The sequence below is a fragment of the Gasterosteus aculeatus genome, chromosome 11 (genome assembly GCF_964276395.1).
Source record: "Gasterosteus aculeatus chromosome 11, fGasAcu3.hap1.1, whole genome shotgun sequence".
Lineage (NCBI taxonomy): Eukaryota > Metazoa > Chordata > Actinopteri > Perciformes > Gasterosteidae > Gasterosteus > Gasterosteus aculeatus.
The window spans coordinates 15,462,601-15,477,689 of NC_135699.1; the positions used below are offsets into that span (position 1 = coordinate 15,462,601).

Genomic DNA, 15,089 nt, shown 5'->3' on the forward strand with positions numbered 1-15,089 from the left:
AGGCCCAAATGTAGCTGCCTCATAAACAGACAGACTGGGTGAAAAACGACACCAGGAACGATCTTAAATCCTCAAAGAGACAAAGCAAAAGCTGGAGTCCATTCTAATATTTCAGCAAAAGGGAACAGACGGCTTTTCCCGTGTGGAGGGACGGAGCACATGTGACCCTCTGCCTTGTTACCATGGACACATCATTAGAGAAGTTCCCCAGCTGGCCCCGACTGCTCGTGATGACAGCAAGTAACAAGTGAAGGATTTAGTAATAACCAGAACTAAAGCCAAACGGACTCTCAAGTCCAACACTCAATCAGACTTAGATTACATCTTTTCTTTGTAGATTTATTTCTCCTTTTTTATGAATATGTATTTATACTCTGATGCAGTCCAATCCTATGAAAACTGCAGCTCCCATTGATGTCAAATCCCCCGTTTTCTCACTCTGAAATCGCATGCGTCTTCACGCCTTCACCCCTCCGGGTCATTCAGACGCTGTATTTGTGGTCTCTGCTGCAACTATGCAGGCGGTCTTTGTTCTCGGCGTACATGTGTTGCGTCCACCCCCCCACCGCATCGTCTCCCGAGTTGAAAGGCACACTGAATGCTTCCCGGTCACACCTTGACCAGCATTTCCCGCTCAGATCAATACAGAGTGCTGATCCTGTTGATTGACTGTGAGCTCAAACTGGTGCTTGCACATCGGACAATGGAGGCAGCGCCACGTTTCCATGGCTCACTCAGATTTGACCCGTTTGTTCGGTGATGAGCGGCAGAGAGACATTTTCAAATCCCAAAGTATTATGTTGAGGTTTATTGTTGAAGCTAAATCACAAATTTTCCTCTGAGAGCGTATAACGGCTGAAAGCATCCTCTGCCGCTGCGCGAGATAAGGAGCCTGGCAGTGGAGTGAGAGACTCCTGGAGAGAAGTTCATAATACCAGAAGAGACAGTGCAGCCACCCAGTGGTGAGTAGTGTGTAAGAACTCTGTCTCACACGATAAAACACGCTTTGAAAAAGATGCAGGGCTGATTTATCTGGATGCTTCTCAGGGATCCCAAACCACAGGCAGCCATTCCTCCGACGCATTGATCTCTGCGCGTGTGCCAACTGTTGATGCCACCCCGCCGTGACATCAATCAGAGGTGCATTTCTGCACAATAAAAGCGTGTGCCAATCAGTGGGAGTGTTTACAGGATACAGCTCACTCCATCAGTGAGAACAAGAAGCTAATCAGCACAACACAGAGCATCTGCCACTCAAACATCTACAGTATTATCTCCAGAAAATGTGCTGTTCAAAGCCGACAACACCTCACGTTTCACGTGACATGCTCAGACGCATAAATAAGGATGAAAGTAACGATAAATCAACAGCAGCAGGATGTTAAACATTGTCATATTAAGGCAATAAATACAATGTGTTGTATCCTGTCTCTATTATGTGGGTTGGGTAGTATTCAAAGTATATTCAAAGTTACAGATATTACTTTAAGAATCTATATAGTATATATAGAATAATTTATAGATGGTACTAATAAGAATGGAATGTTTCTACACATTTCTTCCTCAAAGCAGTGCAGCCGTAAAATAGAGAATAGGTTGCTTTATTAATCAGTACGCACACCTTAATCATTGACCATTAAAATGGCTAGGTCTACATTCATTTTATTAAGAAAATAAACTGGAGAAAGTAAAGCGCTCCAGCTGCAGTACTGCCAGGCTACCGTTCCCCCGCCCGCCCAGTAGGGGGCGCCGACGTGCCGGTAAATCAGCTCACCAGCTGCCAAAACAAACCACAGCAAAGAACAAGAGGACGAAGAAGAAGTAGCATCATCCTGCTGTCGGGTTAGCCCCGGAGTAGCCTCTAAATATGTGACAAATGCGAGGTTAACCAAATGTCGGACTCACTCTCAATTTCAACCGGCATGACCTGCAAACCATGGCGAACCCTCAGTTTCCGGTGAACATGGACCTCTTGGCCGAACCGGTCGCCCGTTGTCTCTGCTGCTCGTGTTGTTATTGTAGCTAGCGCTAGCGTTAGCTACGTGGCTAACCCCGCTTCACTTCGCTCCCGAGGTAAGCCGAAGGTTGGTTCGTCGCGGTCGGCCAGTGAACCGCAACGATAACAGACCGCAGCGATGTTTGTGTTACGCTTCCTAAGACGTAATTACGTCGGGTAGTTGGCCGTGGACATTTCTGTCTTTTTTGCCACGGCCGCAGGGCACGAAATGCCGACGTTATCGGATAAGTGACTTCACGCATCGGAGTCACGGCTGCACGCTTCGGAAGAAGACGCCTCCACGGAAATGGCTCCGCCGGCTTCGGCCGGCCGGCGCACCTGACGTCGCCAGCACCCACCGCTGACTCGGGGTGTATCGAGATGGAGCGGCAGAGAGCGGCCGGGCAGACGAGGGCTCCCCTTCTCCGCGGCGCGTACGTCTGAGCCAACCATGTCCTGCAAAGCGGCGACCAAGGACAAGAAGTCGAGCTTCAGCAAGAAGCTCTTCCGGCGAGGCTCCGTCCGCTCCGTGGGCAGTTTCATGAGCAGGGTGCTGAGGACCCTGACCGCGTTATCTACCTTCGGATCGGAAGCGCCGGCCGACGAGGACAAAGACGATGGAGGGTTTTCCACTTTCAAACCGGGGTGCAAAGACGTGCCCATGGACGGTGGCGACCTCGCGGGGTTCCTGTCCGGGGAGAGGGTCCCCGGAGTGTCGGGCCTCAAAAACCACGGGAACACCTGCTTCATGAACGCGGTCCTGCAGTGCCTGAGCAACACCGAGCTCTTCGCGGAGTACCTCGTCCTGGAGCACCACAAAGGCGACGAGTCGGACGAGGGCAAGCCGCCGGCCAACGGCGTCCACCTGCAGAAGAAGGGTCCTCTGTCCAGGGGAGAAGTCACGGAGCAGCTGTCGGGACTCGTGCGGGCTCTGTGGACGTTCGAGTACACCCCGCAGCACAGCAGGGACTTCAAGGTAAGCGCGCGATCGGAGTGGAGACGGCGGCACTTGACGTGACGTTTGACCCGTGCCGGTGACGCGTGGCCCGTTTGTTGCAGAATGCGGTGTCGAAAAACGCCACCCAGTTCAAAGGGAACGCTCAGCACGATGCGCAGGAGTTTCTGCTGTGGCTGCTGGACCGAGTGCACGAGGACCTCAACACGGTCAACCCCAACATCAGGCCGGCTGTAAAGGTATTTATCAGCCTGGAGTGAGTTGTTATGGGCGTCTGTTGTTGTACTGTTTTATTGAAAAGCATGGCCCTGTGCTCCTTTTTTTCATATCTGGGAAGCTCCAATAAAGTTGTTCCAGGACATTTTACCTGCATTGCATTACAGCTCTCGGGTGTTTACAATGATTCTGGTCCCTGCAGTCACATTCCTGGTGATGGAGACGCGCCTGGTCTTGTTTTTCCTCCCCGTGGCTCGGATCTGAACCCGGTGGTAGTAATTAAGACTTGTAAATCTGACCAGTAAAACCTGTTTGTGTTTGTTCAGCCACCTATTGAAGAAGACGATCAAAGCTTGGAGGGGCCGTCCCCCCCCCTCTCTGCCGGCTCTTTTGTACAAGAACTATTTCAGGCTCAGTACAGGTACATTTAATATTGAATGATACTTTTTAAAAATGTTTTTAATTTACCACTCCGGCCATATCATCCATAATCTTTATGCCCAACAGGTCTTCTCTTACTTGTCCACATTGCCAAAAGCAGAGCAACACGTTTGATCCCTTCCTCTGCATCTCCTTACCAATCCCACTGCCGCACACCCGGTGAGTCACGAGGGGTCACCGTCTTTCCACTGAGATAAATGTGAGCCGCGGCTTCAAAGCAGCAGCAGCAGCAGGGTAGAGGACGCCATGGGAGTGTTTTTATTTGTGCTAACTGTTTCTGCCAGGCCCCTGTATGTGACGGTGGTCTACCAGGGGAAGTACTCCCACTGTATGAGGATCGGAGTTGCTGCTCCGCTCAACAGCACCGTCTTTCGCCTCAGAGATGCCGTGTCACGAGAGACCAAGATCCCGACGGACCAGGTACTATTCCTGTCTCGTGTCAGCTTAGGGTCTCCCAGTGAGCTTGACTCACTGCTCCTGGAGCCGCAGGTTCTCATAAAGCCACCTCGATTAACAAGGTGGGCTTAAACAGAGAGCCGACAGCTCGGGGCTCTCCTTGTTTAAAGCGGCAAGGATGAAAATCACAACAAGAGTCAAATCAACTGCACTCGCCATTTCTGAATGTGCTCCTTTCTTCTCTTTCAGTTCGTTTTGACTGAAATGTACTACGATGGTTTTCATCGTTCATTTTGCGATGATGATGATGATCTTGACATCATTCAAGAGAGTGATTCTATATTTGCCTTTGAGACACCAGAGACCTTCAAACTGGAAAATATACGCACGAAACGAGGTAAATTGAACGTCCTTTTTTCTTTATTTTTTTACCCACATTAAATGTATGGAGGGGGATCTTGATTCGTTCGTATCTTTCACAGGAAGTCTTCTGGCAAACCTGAACCATAACAACTTAAAATATGGGACAGAAATCAGCAGGACTTCATCTTTCATGCAAGGGGCCGTGACCCCTTTGACTGCATCACCCAATAAAAACCTGGGACCAGAAAAAATGATCCTCCTGGTGTGTAACAGAGCTTGTAGCGGCCACCAAGGAAAGAGGTACTTCAATCTCATTGTTATGTCTATAAATATGGGGGAGCAGTGTGTGTTTGTCCTTTCCATTTTCCACAACGAAGCCAATGAGTTAATGGGCCATGATGTTGTTTGTGGCCCCCCATGTTTCCTGTTGAAAATTACAGCTGATGATGATACGCACTCGGTGTCGTTTTAGATTCGGCCTGCCGTTCGTACTGTACATGGAGCGCACTGTGACCTGGGACGCTCTGCAGAAGGAGATCCTGGAGAAAATGCGTCATCTCCTGAGGCCAGGGGTCTACATTCAGGTAGGAAGAAGAACAAACACGCTGATACTGCACACAGTAAGCCAAACGATTGGCTATTATAATGTGAGCCTCCATTACTGTGAAATGTCACGCCGGTTGTTTTTCCTCATTAAACCTCCCCAACTATGGTGTCTCTGCGTAGGTCGGACCTTTCAGTCTCCGCGTGGTTGGCGTTGTCGGTATCACCTACCTCCTTCCACAAGATGAGCGACCACTGTGTCACCCAACCGTGGAAAGGTCAGTTCTGTTAGTTACAGATGTGTATATCACATTGGGGTTAATTATGAATGATATGTCATTAAGTCTTTTACACACACACACACACACAATTCAACTCTTTGGAAGCTTTGTTTCCTTTGTCGTCATCCTGACCTCTTCCTAGCAAACACTTTACACATGCACAACAAGTTAAAGGCAGGTGTGACCGTAGGTGACGGGGTGAGGTTGATATGACATCATCGGGTCAATCGTGCCCCCCCCCCCCCCCCCCCACAGGTCTGCCCTGCTGTGCTAACGTGTTCCAACTTGGTTTTAGCTCTTTGTTAAAGTGCCCGCTCAGCACGTTTGGCTCCTTTCACACAGACGTTCCCAACAACAAATCAAGTCACGACATTGTTTCTCAATAGAGGTGCATGAATCAAAGTCAAATAAAAAAATGTTTGGCATCACTGACTGATCGATTAGCTTCTTACTTGACAACCAAAATCTCTGTGTATGTTTCACACGCAATTCCATAACCGCAGATTCATATTTCATCTATATCTGCTCTTTGAGAGTAGCTAAATGGTTTAACTTCCTAATAAACCATCTTCTAAAGACATTTCCAACACACTGAACACTTTGTATGTGACATTTACAGTATGTTGCACACAACTCTTTTTCTCGTAATGGGGCTCCGGTGACATAAATGAGGAAGTATGAATGTCCCCTGCCCAAATCATTGTTTCCACTACAGAGCATACAAGTCCTGTGGACAAGGGGGGCCACCACACGTGAAGATTGTGGTTGAGTGGGACAAAGAGACCAAAGACTAGTAAGTGCAAAAGATTAATTATTACTGTTTATTTTATCAAACCTTTGTTTGCTGAGATCTTCCTTGGAAACAAGGAGTTTGCTGGGCTGCACATGCAGATCACTTTAAAGCAGGGCTCCCATCAGAAACTATAGTCAAACACTTCATTAGAATAATTTAAAGAAATTAAACAAGCAGAAATAAAACCAAAAGTGAACTGCCAACTTCTGATCGTTGATTTATCAACCATAGAATAAGCGTGCTCACACGTCGCAGCGTCTTCACCTGCCAGGCAAGGAAACGGTTTGGCAGTTTAAGGTGAGGCCCAAATCTCAATAAACTTGAAGGTCACGGTTATTGCATTATGAAGGAACTTAATTAAACCACCTGACAGGCCATGACCCCCTTCATAGTGCTTCTGCCATTCACATTGTTTTGCCTTTGGAAACTGAAATTGCTTCATCTTTCATGCTGATCGTGGTCTTAATTTGAACCACGATAAACACCAGACCTCTTATTTCCTCACTTAAGCCAAACACAACATGTGGTTGAAACGTATACACACGCGGTGCGGGTCAAATGGAAGTCTTTTACTCGCAAGTCACGTAACTTTCCAGTTTGTCCCGCGCAAACGTCTTTGGCAAACTTGTGGAGGAAAATCCCTGCGGGGCATTTTAGTGATACCCAAACCCGTACTTAATGTTTGAATCTGATCTCAGCCCCTTTCAGTGCTGCAGCGCCCCTCTGCATGCTCAAAGTCCTCTACATTCCCTTCGAGTACGACTCAGTCAGATTATCGTGATGTGTCAGACTGGTTCATCCGCTTCAAGTATTGAATTAGTTTACTGATGAGCAAAACGTTCCAGCAGACGGTACGATCCTCTCGTGACTCTGAGCCGTGCTCCTTGCTCCCACAGTCTGTTCGGGCACACCGAGGAGGAGTACATTCCCGATGCGGAGAGCGTGTATCTGCACAGGGAACAACACCATCAGCCTCAGGCCTGCACCCTGGCGCAGTGTTTTCAGCTCTACACTAAGGAGGAGCAGGTAAGACGCGCGGCGGATTGCTGCTCAGTCAGTAGTTTGACATTCGAGAATGCATCGTACGCCGGTGGGAAATAGAAATCTGAGTAGAGCCTCACCAGTTTATCGTTCCTCTGCTAGGGTTGAAGAAGCACAGCGCTACATATACACTGTGGTTTTAGCGGTCCGCGATCGCTCTGCAGCAGAAAGGGGGGGAGAAACTGAGCGGTGTGGTTGCTGTGTGTTTGTTTCAGCTGGCCCCAGACGATGCCTGGCGCTGTCCCCACTGCAAGCAGCTGCAGCAGGGCCGCATCAAGCTAAGCCTGTGGACGCTGCCCGACGTGCTCATACTGCACCTCAAGAGGTTCCGACAGGTAATCGAGCTCAACCGAACGCCGCTCACGCAGACGGGCGGAACCGCAGCCGCTGTCGGTATCGAGAACAAACAATTTTTATTTTGCTCAAAGACGTCGCCTTTCTCTCTGTGTCTGACGTTTTGTAATGGCCGACGGCTCGAGATTTTACCTTTTTATTTCTGCTAAAGCCGAAATGTAAAATAGAAAGAGCTGGCGTCAGATATGCGCGGTGGCTGTGACGTGCAACAGAGGCCCGCTGATGTGTTTTAATATGTCGGCCTCTGTTCCAGGACGGCGACCGCAGGGTGAAGATGCAGAACATGGTGAGGTTCCCGCTGATGGGCATGGACATGGCACCTCACGTGGTGAAGAGAAGCCAGAGCAGCTGGAGTTTACCCTCCCATTGGTCGCCGTGGAGACGCCCGTACGGGCTGGGAAGAAACCCCGATGACTACCTGTATGACCTTTACGCTGTGTGCAACCACCACGGGAACATGCACGGAGGCCACTACACAGGTGATACCAAGATCCGTGCCGCTATTACACGATGCATGCCGTCAAAGAGCGGGGGATGTACTCATCAGCCATGTGAACCCCTTCGCTCCCTCAGCCTACTGCAAGAACTCCATCGACGGTCAGTGGTACTGCTTCGATGACAGCGAGGTTTCCCCAGTAGCCGACGACGACGTGTGCCAGCAGACGGCCTACATATTGTTCTACCAGCGGAGGACCGTCATCCCCTCCTGGTCGGCCAACAGCTCTGTCGCCGGTCGGTATTCTTGGCAACTCTTGAAGTGTAGTTTCATCGCAATATATCTGCGTGAGCACGGCCACAGCACCAACGTGACAGACGGTTTGCATTTGAATACGGTGGCTGTGAAGCCGGAGACGAACGTTTTGGTCCGTTTCCGCAGGTTCCACCAGCTCTTCCCTGTGTGACCACTGGATCAACCGCTTACCTGGCAGCCGGCCTGCCAGCCTGGCCTCTGGCGCCTCCTCCAGGCGCACCTCCATGGCGTCGCTGGCCGAGTCCGTGGAGTTCCCAGTAGAGCGCAGTGAAGATGACGGTGAGAGTCGGTTTACTGGCTTACGGTTGCATTTCTTTGTTTTTTTTTTCCATCACGTATGAGCAGTGATGACTTGAAACTGGACTTTTTATTTTTAATTCAAAAGACTGAAACAGATAGAAACCCCCAAACCACACTTCGCTAACCGTCAGGTAAAGAACGTGAGAAAAAGACACCGCTTCACTTTTTTTGAAATTGTCCTACATGTTTCCATTGGAATGAAAAGATACCGCCTAAAGTGGTAAGATTACAGGATCATGATGGCCGTGGGAACAGGACCCTCTGACACAGGGAGTGGATCCACAGCAGGGGGGCGGGTGCCTGTAAAAGTAGGCCCTGTTCAACCCTGCGGAGTACAGACAGTAAAGTCCCCAAAATAAATGTTGACACGGGAACCTTCGCCCACATCATCATTACTTCTGCTGCCAAATTCTGTATTTAGCTTTAGTACCCATTTCTTTCCAGCTGATCGGAAAGAAACCTGAGAACTAGTTGTCAGCCGCATAAAAATCTACCCGGAGAAACTAAGAGTTGAAAGTAGTAGTGGAAGATGGACTAAAGCCTGCGGGCGAAGCACTACGGGTCTTTTCACCCAGGCTGGTTTCACAACATTGAAAACTTACATTTCATTTGAAGTTAAGACATCGGCACATGCCACAAAAACCAGATTATCTGGATGGAATGTGATCATAGATCCAGGAGGAACCAGAATGTCCCGGTTTTCCTTGTTAAAAGGCCTCATTGGCCAAGAGGAGAAATGCACCACGCGGCTCTCAATTCTTAATTACAAGTTAATTAAGAAAAGTGGACAACAGCAGGTTGACTGACAGACTGCTATGTTTGCCAAAGCTATTTAAACGACTACATGTGGTCAAATACAATTGTCGTGAATGTATTAATTGTCTCTTACCTGAAACCTTTCTTGGTTCCAGGGGGCTTTTCCATCCGCCCCTTTGTGCGCAGCATTCAGCGGCAGAGCGTGTCCTCCAGGTCGTCCGTCGCCAGTCCTTTAGCCTTCAACGACAGCGGCATCAAACCCTCCTGGTCCCTCTCTGCCAAGCTGCACATGAGATCCAACTCGCCCTCCCGCTTCTCCCTGGACTCCCGCTGTTCCCCCCCTCTGGAGAGGATAGGCGAGGCCTGCGATGACAAGGTGTCCACGTCCTGTTTCGGCAGCTACAGTAAGCACGAGCGCTACTTTGGCAGCAGGACCCCCCTGTCTATGATGGAGGGCAACTTCGGCGACCAGGACAACGGCACGCGGTTCCTCGACATGATGTACTGCAGGGCTCCCACTCCGGTGGAGAAGAAGGGCGGCAAAAGCGAGGCGACCGAAAACAACAACCAGATAACGGCGATCGACCAAAACGTGGTACCCGCCCAAGCTGCTCCCTGCAAAGAGCCCAAGCGGAAAAGCAGCACCGGAGGACTTCTCGCCTCGAAGGCAGAAAACTCGGGCTCCTCAAAGAGCTGCAGCAAAGCGGAGCAGGAGAAAAACTCCAAAAAACGCCTGTGCTCCGCCCACAAGAGCTGCGCCGCTGAGACGTCCTACGGTTCTCCTGTGAAAGGCAAAAAGGAGAGCGTCCCCAAAGGAAAGACCGCCAACGCCAAGAAAAACACCTCCACGCCCTGCGGGACGCCCTCCAAAACCAACAAGGCCCCGCCCGGCGACGCCGCCGCCCCGCGCAAGCCGCTGGTCCGCTCCACCCCCCAGTCCTCGGCGTCTCCGTCGCCGACCGCGAAGAAGGAGCCCGGCGTCCCCGACAGAAGCTCCACGGGCCGGAGGCGGCTGGTGGAGAGGAGCTGCAGCAGGGACTCGGTGCACGCCAGCCCCCAGGCCGACGGGCTGCGGGGCAGCCCGCTGTCCCGCGCCTCCCTCTCCAAGAGCGGCGATGGCGCCCGGCCCGAGAGGAGGTCCGTGAGGAGCTCCAGCAGCAGCTCCTCCGTCACCAGCCTGCGCTCCCCCAGCGTCTCCGCCAGAGAGGCGCAGCGCGGCGGCAGGTCGGAGGAGAAAGGCCTGTCCTTCTTCAGGAGCGCCCTGCGGCAGAGGGAAAGCCGCCGCTCGGCCGACCTGGGAAAGAGCGCCCTGCTCGGCAAAAAGGCCTCGGAGAGGACGGGCAAGCAGAGCGCGCAGGCCAACGAGCTCGACGGCGGGAAGGCGGGAGTCGCCGCGTCCCCGCTGACCCCCGCGGGGACTCGTGGCGGGGGGACAAAGCCGGGCACAAAGGAGGCTTCCAAGCCCCCCGGCTCGCTCAGTCGCACTCTGTTGAACGTTGGCAAGTCCAAGTCTTCCACGTCCGAGCTAAGTCTCAAGCCTTCCTCCAACGGGAAGAAGCCCCCGGAAAGGACGGCGTCTTCCCGGAAGCTGTCGTCGAGCACGCCGTCTCCTGCGCGCGCAGCCAAGAGGCCTCAGTGAGAAAACCTCAACATGATGCAGCTATTTTCTTTGTGCCTCGGTTCCAGCGAGCACCGGACGTGTTTGTAGAGAGACGCACTTCTGACTGGGTGCTTTTGCATCAGCTCTGAGGTCTGGATATTGAGTTTTCTCCTCCGTAACAAAGCGCGGCGCATCGTCCGCATGTTTAGGTGGCGAACGGGCTCCAGTTTTTAAAGCTGCGCCGATGGTTACCAGCAGGTCTGGGTGTGATGGGACGCTCGCTGTGTTAGATGGTACCGACCTGCCCGTCGGACCGGAGGCTTGAAGCCGAATCTTAAAATCCCATTATCTTTCCTTCAGACCTGACGCTTGCTATGTCCTTTTTTTGAAGTTTAAAGAGGTTAACGGGGTAAAGTCGCTCCGTTTGCCTCTCTGCAGATGGGTGGGTGTCAGTGCTGTGACCTCACAGCTTTTTAAAGGCATTAACTCCTCGTTAGCAGACGGTCTCTGGACAAACACTGAAACTGGATAAATGCTCACGCACTCAAATACAAAAGAGTTTGGTTACGTATCGATTAGTGCAGAGCACTCGCGGTAGTTCTCTCTGATCCCTTTCTGCATGCAGCCCATGCATTGGTTAGTAGGTAGCGTGTCCAAAGCTAAGGAGGGAAAGACTTGACGTCCCGTAAGAGAAGACAAATAACAGATCATTTTAGTCTTCCTAATTAGTAACATAAGAATAATATAGATAGAGCGGCTCGGACCAAAGCGATTAGAGTTGGTACTCGCATTAAGACAGCTTTTCCAATCTTTTAAGACTTTATTTTTGTTGTATATTAGTACTTTTTTTGATAGAAATGTATTTTATCAGACACTACTTTTTTCTCAAAGGGAAGTTGTGTTTTTGGAATGAAACCCTTTAAAGTCAAAGTGTATATAAATATATCCTTGCAGGCATTGACTGAATATATCGAGTAAAACCCATTTCTTTCTTCCACGACCGAGATGAAAATGATCTTAAGCGCCTTTTAATTCTGTACATGGAAACAAATTTCCTCCGGCGTCATAGTAGTCCACTACTGTGTGCATCACTTGGGAATGTTCTATTCTTCGCACTTTCTATAGATACGGTAGCGTTTCTTTTATATACACGCACACATTAATCTCATTTTGGACATATCGCTGAGTCGTGTCACCCGGCCTCAGACTTGAAATGGCAGACGGGTTCGTCCCAGAAGTCCACCGTCTCTGTACAGCTGTGGGTGGACCGTGCAGATGCTGGCTGGTCTTTGTCCCTCTGCCGCCGATGCTCGCTGGCCGCGTCGCTGTACATTTCCCCCTCATGCAATAGCAATATCCATTCATCCGACACCAGCACAGAGCGTGTTCTCAACCAATGAATGAATGTGGCTCTGCCATTAGTAAGTGCGTTATACTTTGACGTCGTCTTTGACTTCTAGATCTGCAGCATTTCTCTAAACCGGCTCTCTGTAGCATCTACCAAGTTTACATGTTCTCTCAGATGGTTTCAAATCGAACACGCGCTCCGATGTTAAACGTGCACGTATGTTGTTAAAGTAGCCCGTCGGTAGAGATTCACATGGAGCAGTTTGTCAGTGGCAGCTAAATATGCTGACATGTTCGAGGCGAACTCTAACCCCCGTTGTTTAAAGGTGCCGTTAAGCGTCTGGAGCACTAATTTGGCCGTAGCAGACGTGAACGAAGACCCGACGCGTTCACTGTCTCCCAAACCCTCCCGGGACTTTTTTTGTGCCCATCGCTGAGGCGTAGCGGCTGCTGTGTTCAAGCCGCCCTGGACCATGTGACCACGTGCTGCGGGGGTTAAATGCGGGGCGGTTCCTGTAGCTGCTCTTTTCTACTTTAATCGATCAGGAACTCGTGCACTTTGGATCAAAGCAGGAGGATTTCACGTCATTGTTTGCATCGTTTCCGTCGTGCGTTTTTAAAGCTTCGCCGTGACTTGTTGGTCCGTCTCGGGCCGTCTCTCGTAAACAAAAAGGACGACAGCAGTGGTTCTCCACATTAGTTATTAAGATATTAAAGGGGTCCGACTGGACTTCTGGTGGCACTCGTGACAGAACTTGGAGCTGAACCCGCGTGTTGAAGCTACTTTCTGTTTTTCACCCATGACTTTTTGTCATGTGTTCATAGCCGCCACATTGCCTACGTTGCTCTTTGTGTGTGTGTGTAGTACGTATGACCTGTATCATGCATCAACCTGTATCATGCACAGGAACATTAGAAACAAGCTGAAACAAGACCAGAGACATTCTATAGCGCATCTAAATATGTCCACCGTGTAGAACATATAAGAAAAATGAATCAAGGCATTTACACAATCACTTCTCCTTTACTGCAGTTTTTTGTCGATGTAGAGAATGCGAATGATTAAGGAATGCAGTTTTGCATGCTGACATAATGCATGTATTTCATTAACTATGCAAGACTCTGCAGCGTAGAGAGCAGAGCAGCCTGTTGTAGCCCATTGCTTCATTTGCACACATTTCCAATGTTAAGAATTTGTCACTTACATAATATTAACTGTACAGTTAAAAAGATTCCACCATAAAAAAATGTATATACGCGATGCCGTCATTTCTTTTGTTTTTGTAATTCTGCTGATCTGGGTGCTCCGACCTCACAGGGACGGTTCTGACTTTTTGTTTTGCTGTTGAACACCAGCAGAGACAAACATCATGTATGTATATGTATGTTTTGTGAGGAAAAAGGCTCCGTTAATTCAATTTGTTGAACAGTTTGTTGAAATGTTCTTAGCTGCATCAAAGATCAGCTTGTCTTCACTATAGAGGCCACTCGAATAAATAGATACACATATGTATGCAAATGTTAAAGGCAATAATAGAGAACATTTAGTTTTGTATTCGAGGATGTAGCGAACAATCACATGGAAATGTTCAGTTAAAACATTTTGGTATTTATGCCGAGTCGATCATTGCAATCATGACTCTTTATTGAAAACAGTGTGTCAGAAAACAAAGGACCACTATTTTTATTTTGAACTGGCTCCCTTTGTGTGTGTGTGTGTGTGCGTGCGTGCGTGTGTGTGTGTGTGCCCATGCGTAATCCTGCACATTGACTTATAGTTGTGTAGTTTTACAGAGTCACATCTCTTTCAAGGCGAAACTATGACAAATGACATTATCTGCAACACGTTTTTGTAATTTTACCACTTTACCAATCAAAGTTGCAATAACCACTGAAACTGAAATGCCCGAATCCTTCAGCTTCTGCCGGTACTCTGGTGCTTCAGCAATACAGCTGCGCGCTGTCGTTCATATTAAACACTACAAACGTATCTTACTGAAACCTTTCAGCAGCCTTAAGCAGAACAAACCGTAACGGATAGTTTGTGTGTTTGGAGCTGAAGAGCCGCGTGATGAATGAATGTCATGAGTCTCATTTTAACGTTCCCTCAGCTGATAAAGAGCAACACTAGTGCTGCGTGCACAGCACGCCTCCACGTTGACCTTCTTTTACTCGTGATTGTATCATTCTAAAAGCATTTTGTAAAATACACTGCGTTGCATTTCTTGAGATTGTTTTCACGAATGAATCCTGTTTTACTGTATTTCATTTCATCTTTGTTTTATAATCTTTTTGTCTTTAAGTGTTTGACATTCAATAATTCATTCGGATAGGTCAAAAGCTTCTGTTATGTTAATTTATTTGTCTTGTTGTCAAAGCTTGTCATATATGCACTTTTACATTTTTTTTTCCACCAAAAAGGACTAATGTGTAAATACTTTGTTGTTTTATCAATACAAGTATAAAATGACGAATCGTATTAAAAATGTGTAAAATTGGAGTGGTTTCTTGTTTGTGTTGGTGCCCTATTTCAGCCACTAGAGGGCGCTGTCCCCTAACAAACAACAGGCCCCTTTTGGGTTCATTCACAGAATGTGAATGTTGCAGCAATAGCATTGGAGCTACGACGCTGTGTGTCATCATTCCCAGACTTTAGGTTGTCTGATGGCAGAGAAGCCGACGACGAGTGAATCCACGCTTTTGTTTTCTGGTCTGTCGCTGCTGCAGCACGAGACGCATCTTGAGGGCGTTTTTATTTTCGATGTGCAAAGATCCTCCTTTCATCCTGTTGGGGTCCAAGCAAGTATGAACACACAGATGCAGCGCTCGTTGTCTCGTGCTGCAGAGAGCTCGAGGCGGCCTCCAGTCGTCGGGGGCGGGATGATTATTTTGAGCTTTTCTTCCCAGGTTTAAGGTGCTGAGATGTGCAGATGCAAGCACGGCTCAGTTTCTAACT

At 49.1% G+C, this 15,089-nt stretch overlaps 1 protein-coding gene across 1 annotated transcript; it reads left to right on the forward strand.

The window, feature by feature from the left end:
• Positions 1-1,088: 1,088 nt before the first annotated feature.
• usp31 (ubiquitin specific peptidase 31) lies at positions 1,089-14,633 on the forward strand. The gene is made up of 16 exons (XM_040190361.2): positions 1,089-2,972; positions 3,056-3,190; positions 3,494-3,588; positions 3,675-3,767; positions 3,893-4,028; positions 4,254-4,401; positions 4,487-4,667; positions 4,840-4,951; positions 5,094-5,188; positions 5,907-5,984; positions 6,881-7,010; positions 7,241-7,360; positions 7,633-7,858; positions 7,953-8,111; positions 8,257-8,409; positions 9,342-14,633. Exons 1-16 carry the CDS (start codon positions 2,448-2,450, stop codon positions 10,823-10,825), a joined length of 3,870 nt encoding a protein of 1,289 aa, XP_040046295.2. The 5' UTR covers positions 1,089-2,447; the 3' UTR covers positions 10,826-14,633.
• The last annotated feature ends 456 nt before the right edge of the window (positions 14,634-15,089 follow it).

Coding starts and splice junctions, on each gene's coding strand:
- usp31 (XM_040190361.2), top strand. CDS start 2,448: ATGTCCTGCAAAGCGGCGACCAAGGACAAGAAGTCGAGCTTCAGCAAG. Junction 2,973..3,055: donor AGCACAGCAGGGACTTCAAG/GTAAGCGCGCGA, acceptor CGTTTGTTGCAG/AATGCGGTGTCGAAAAACGC. Junction 8,112..8,256: donor GGCCAACAGCTCTGTCGCCG/GTCGGTATTCTT, acceptor CCGTTTCCGCAG/GTTCCACCAGCTCTTCCCTG.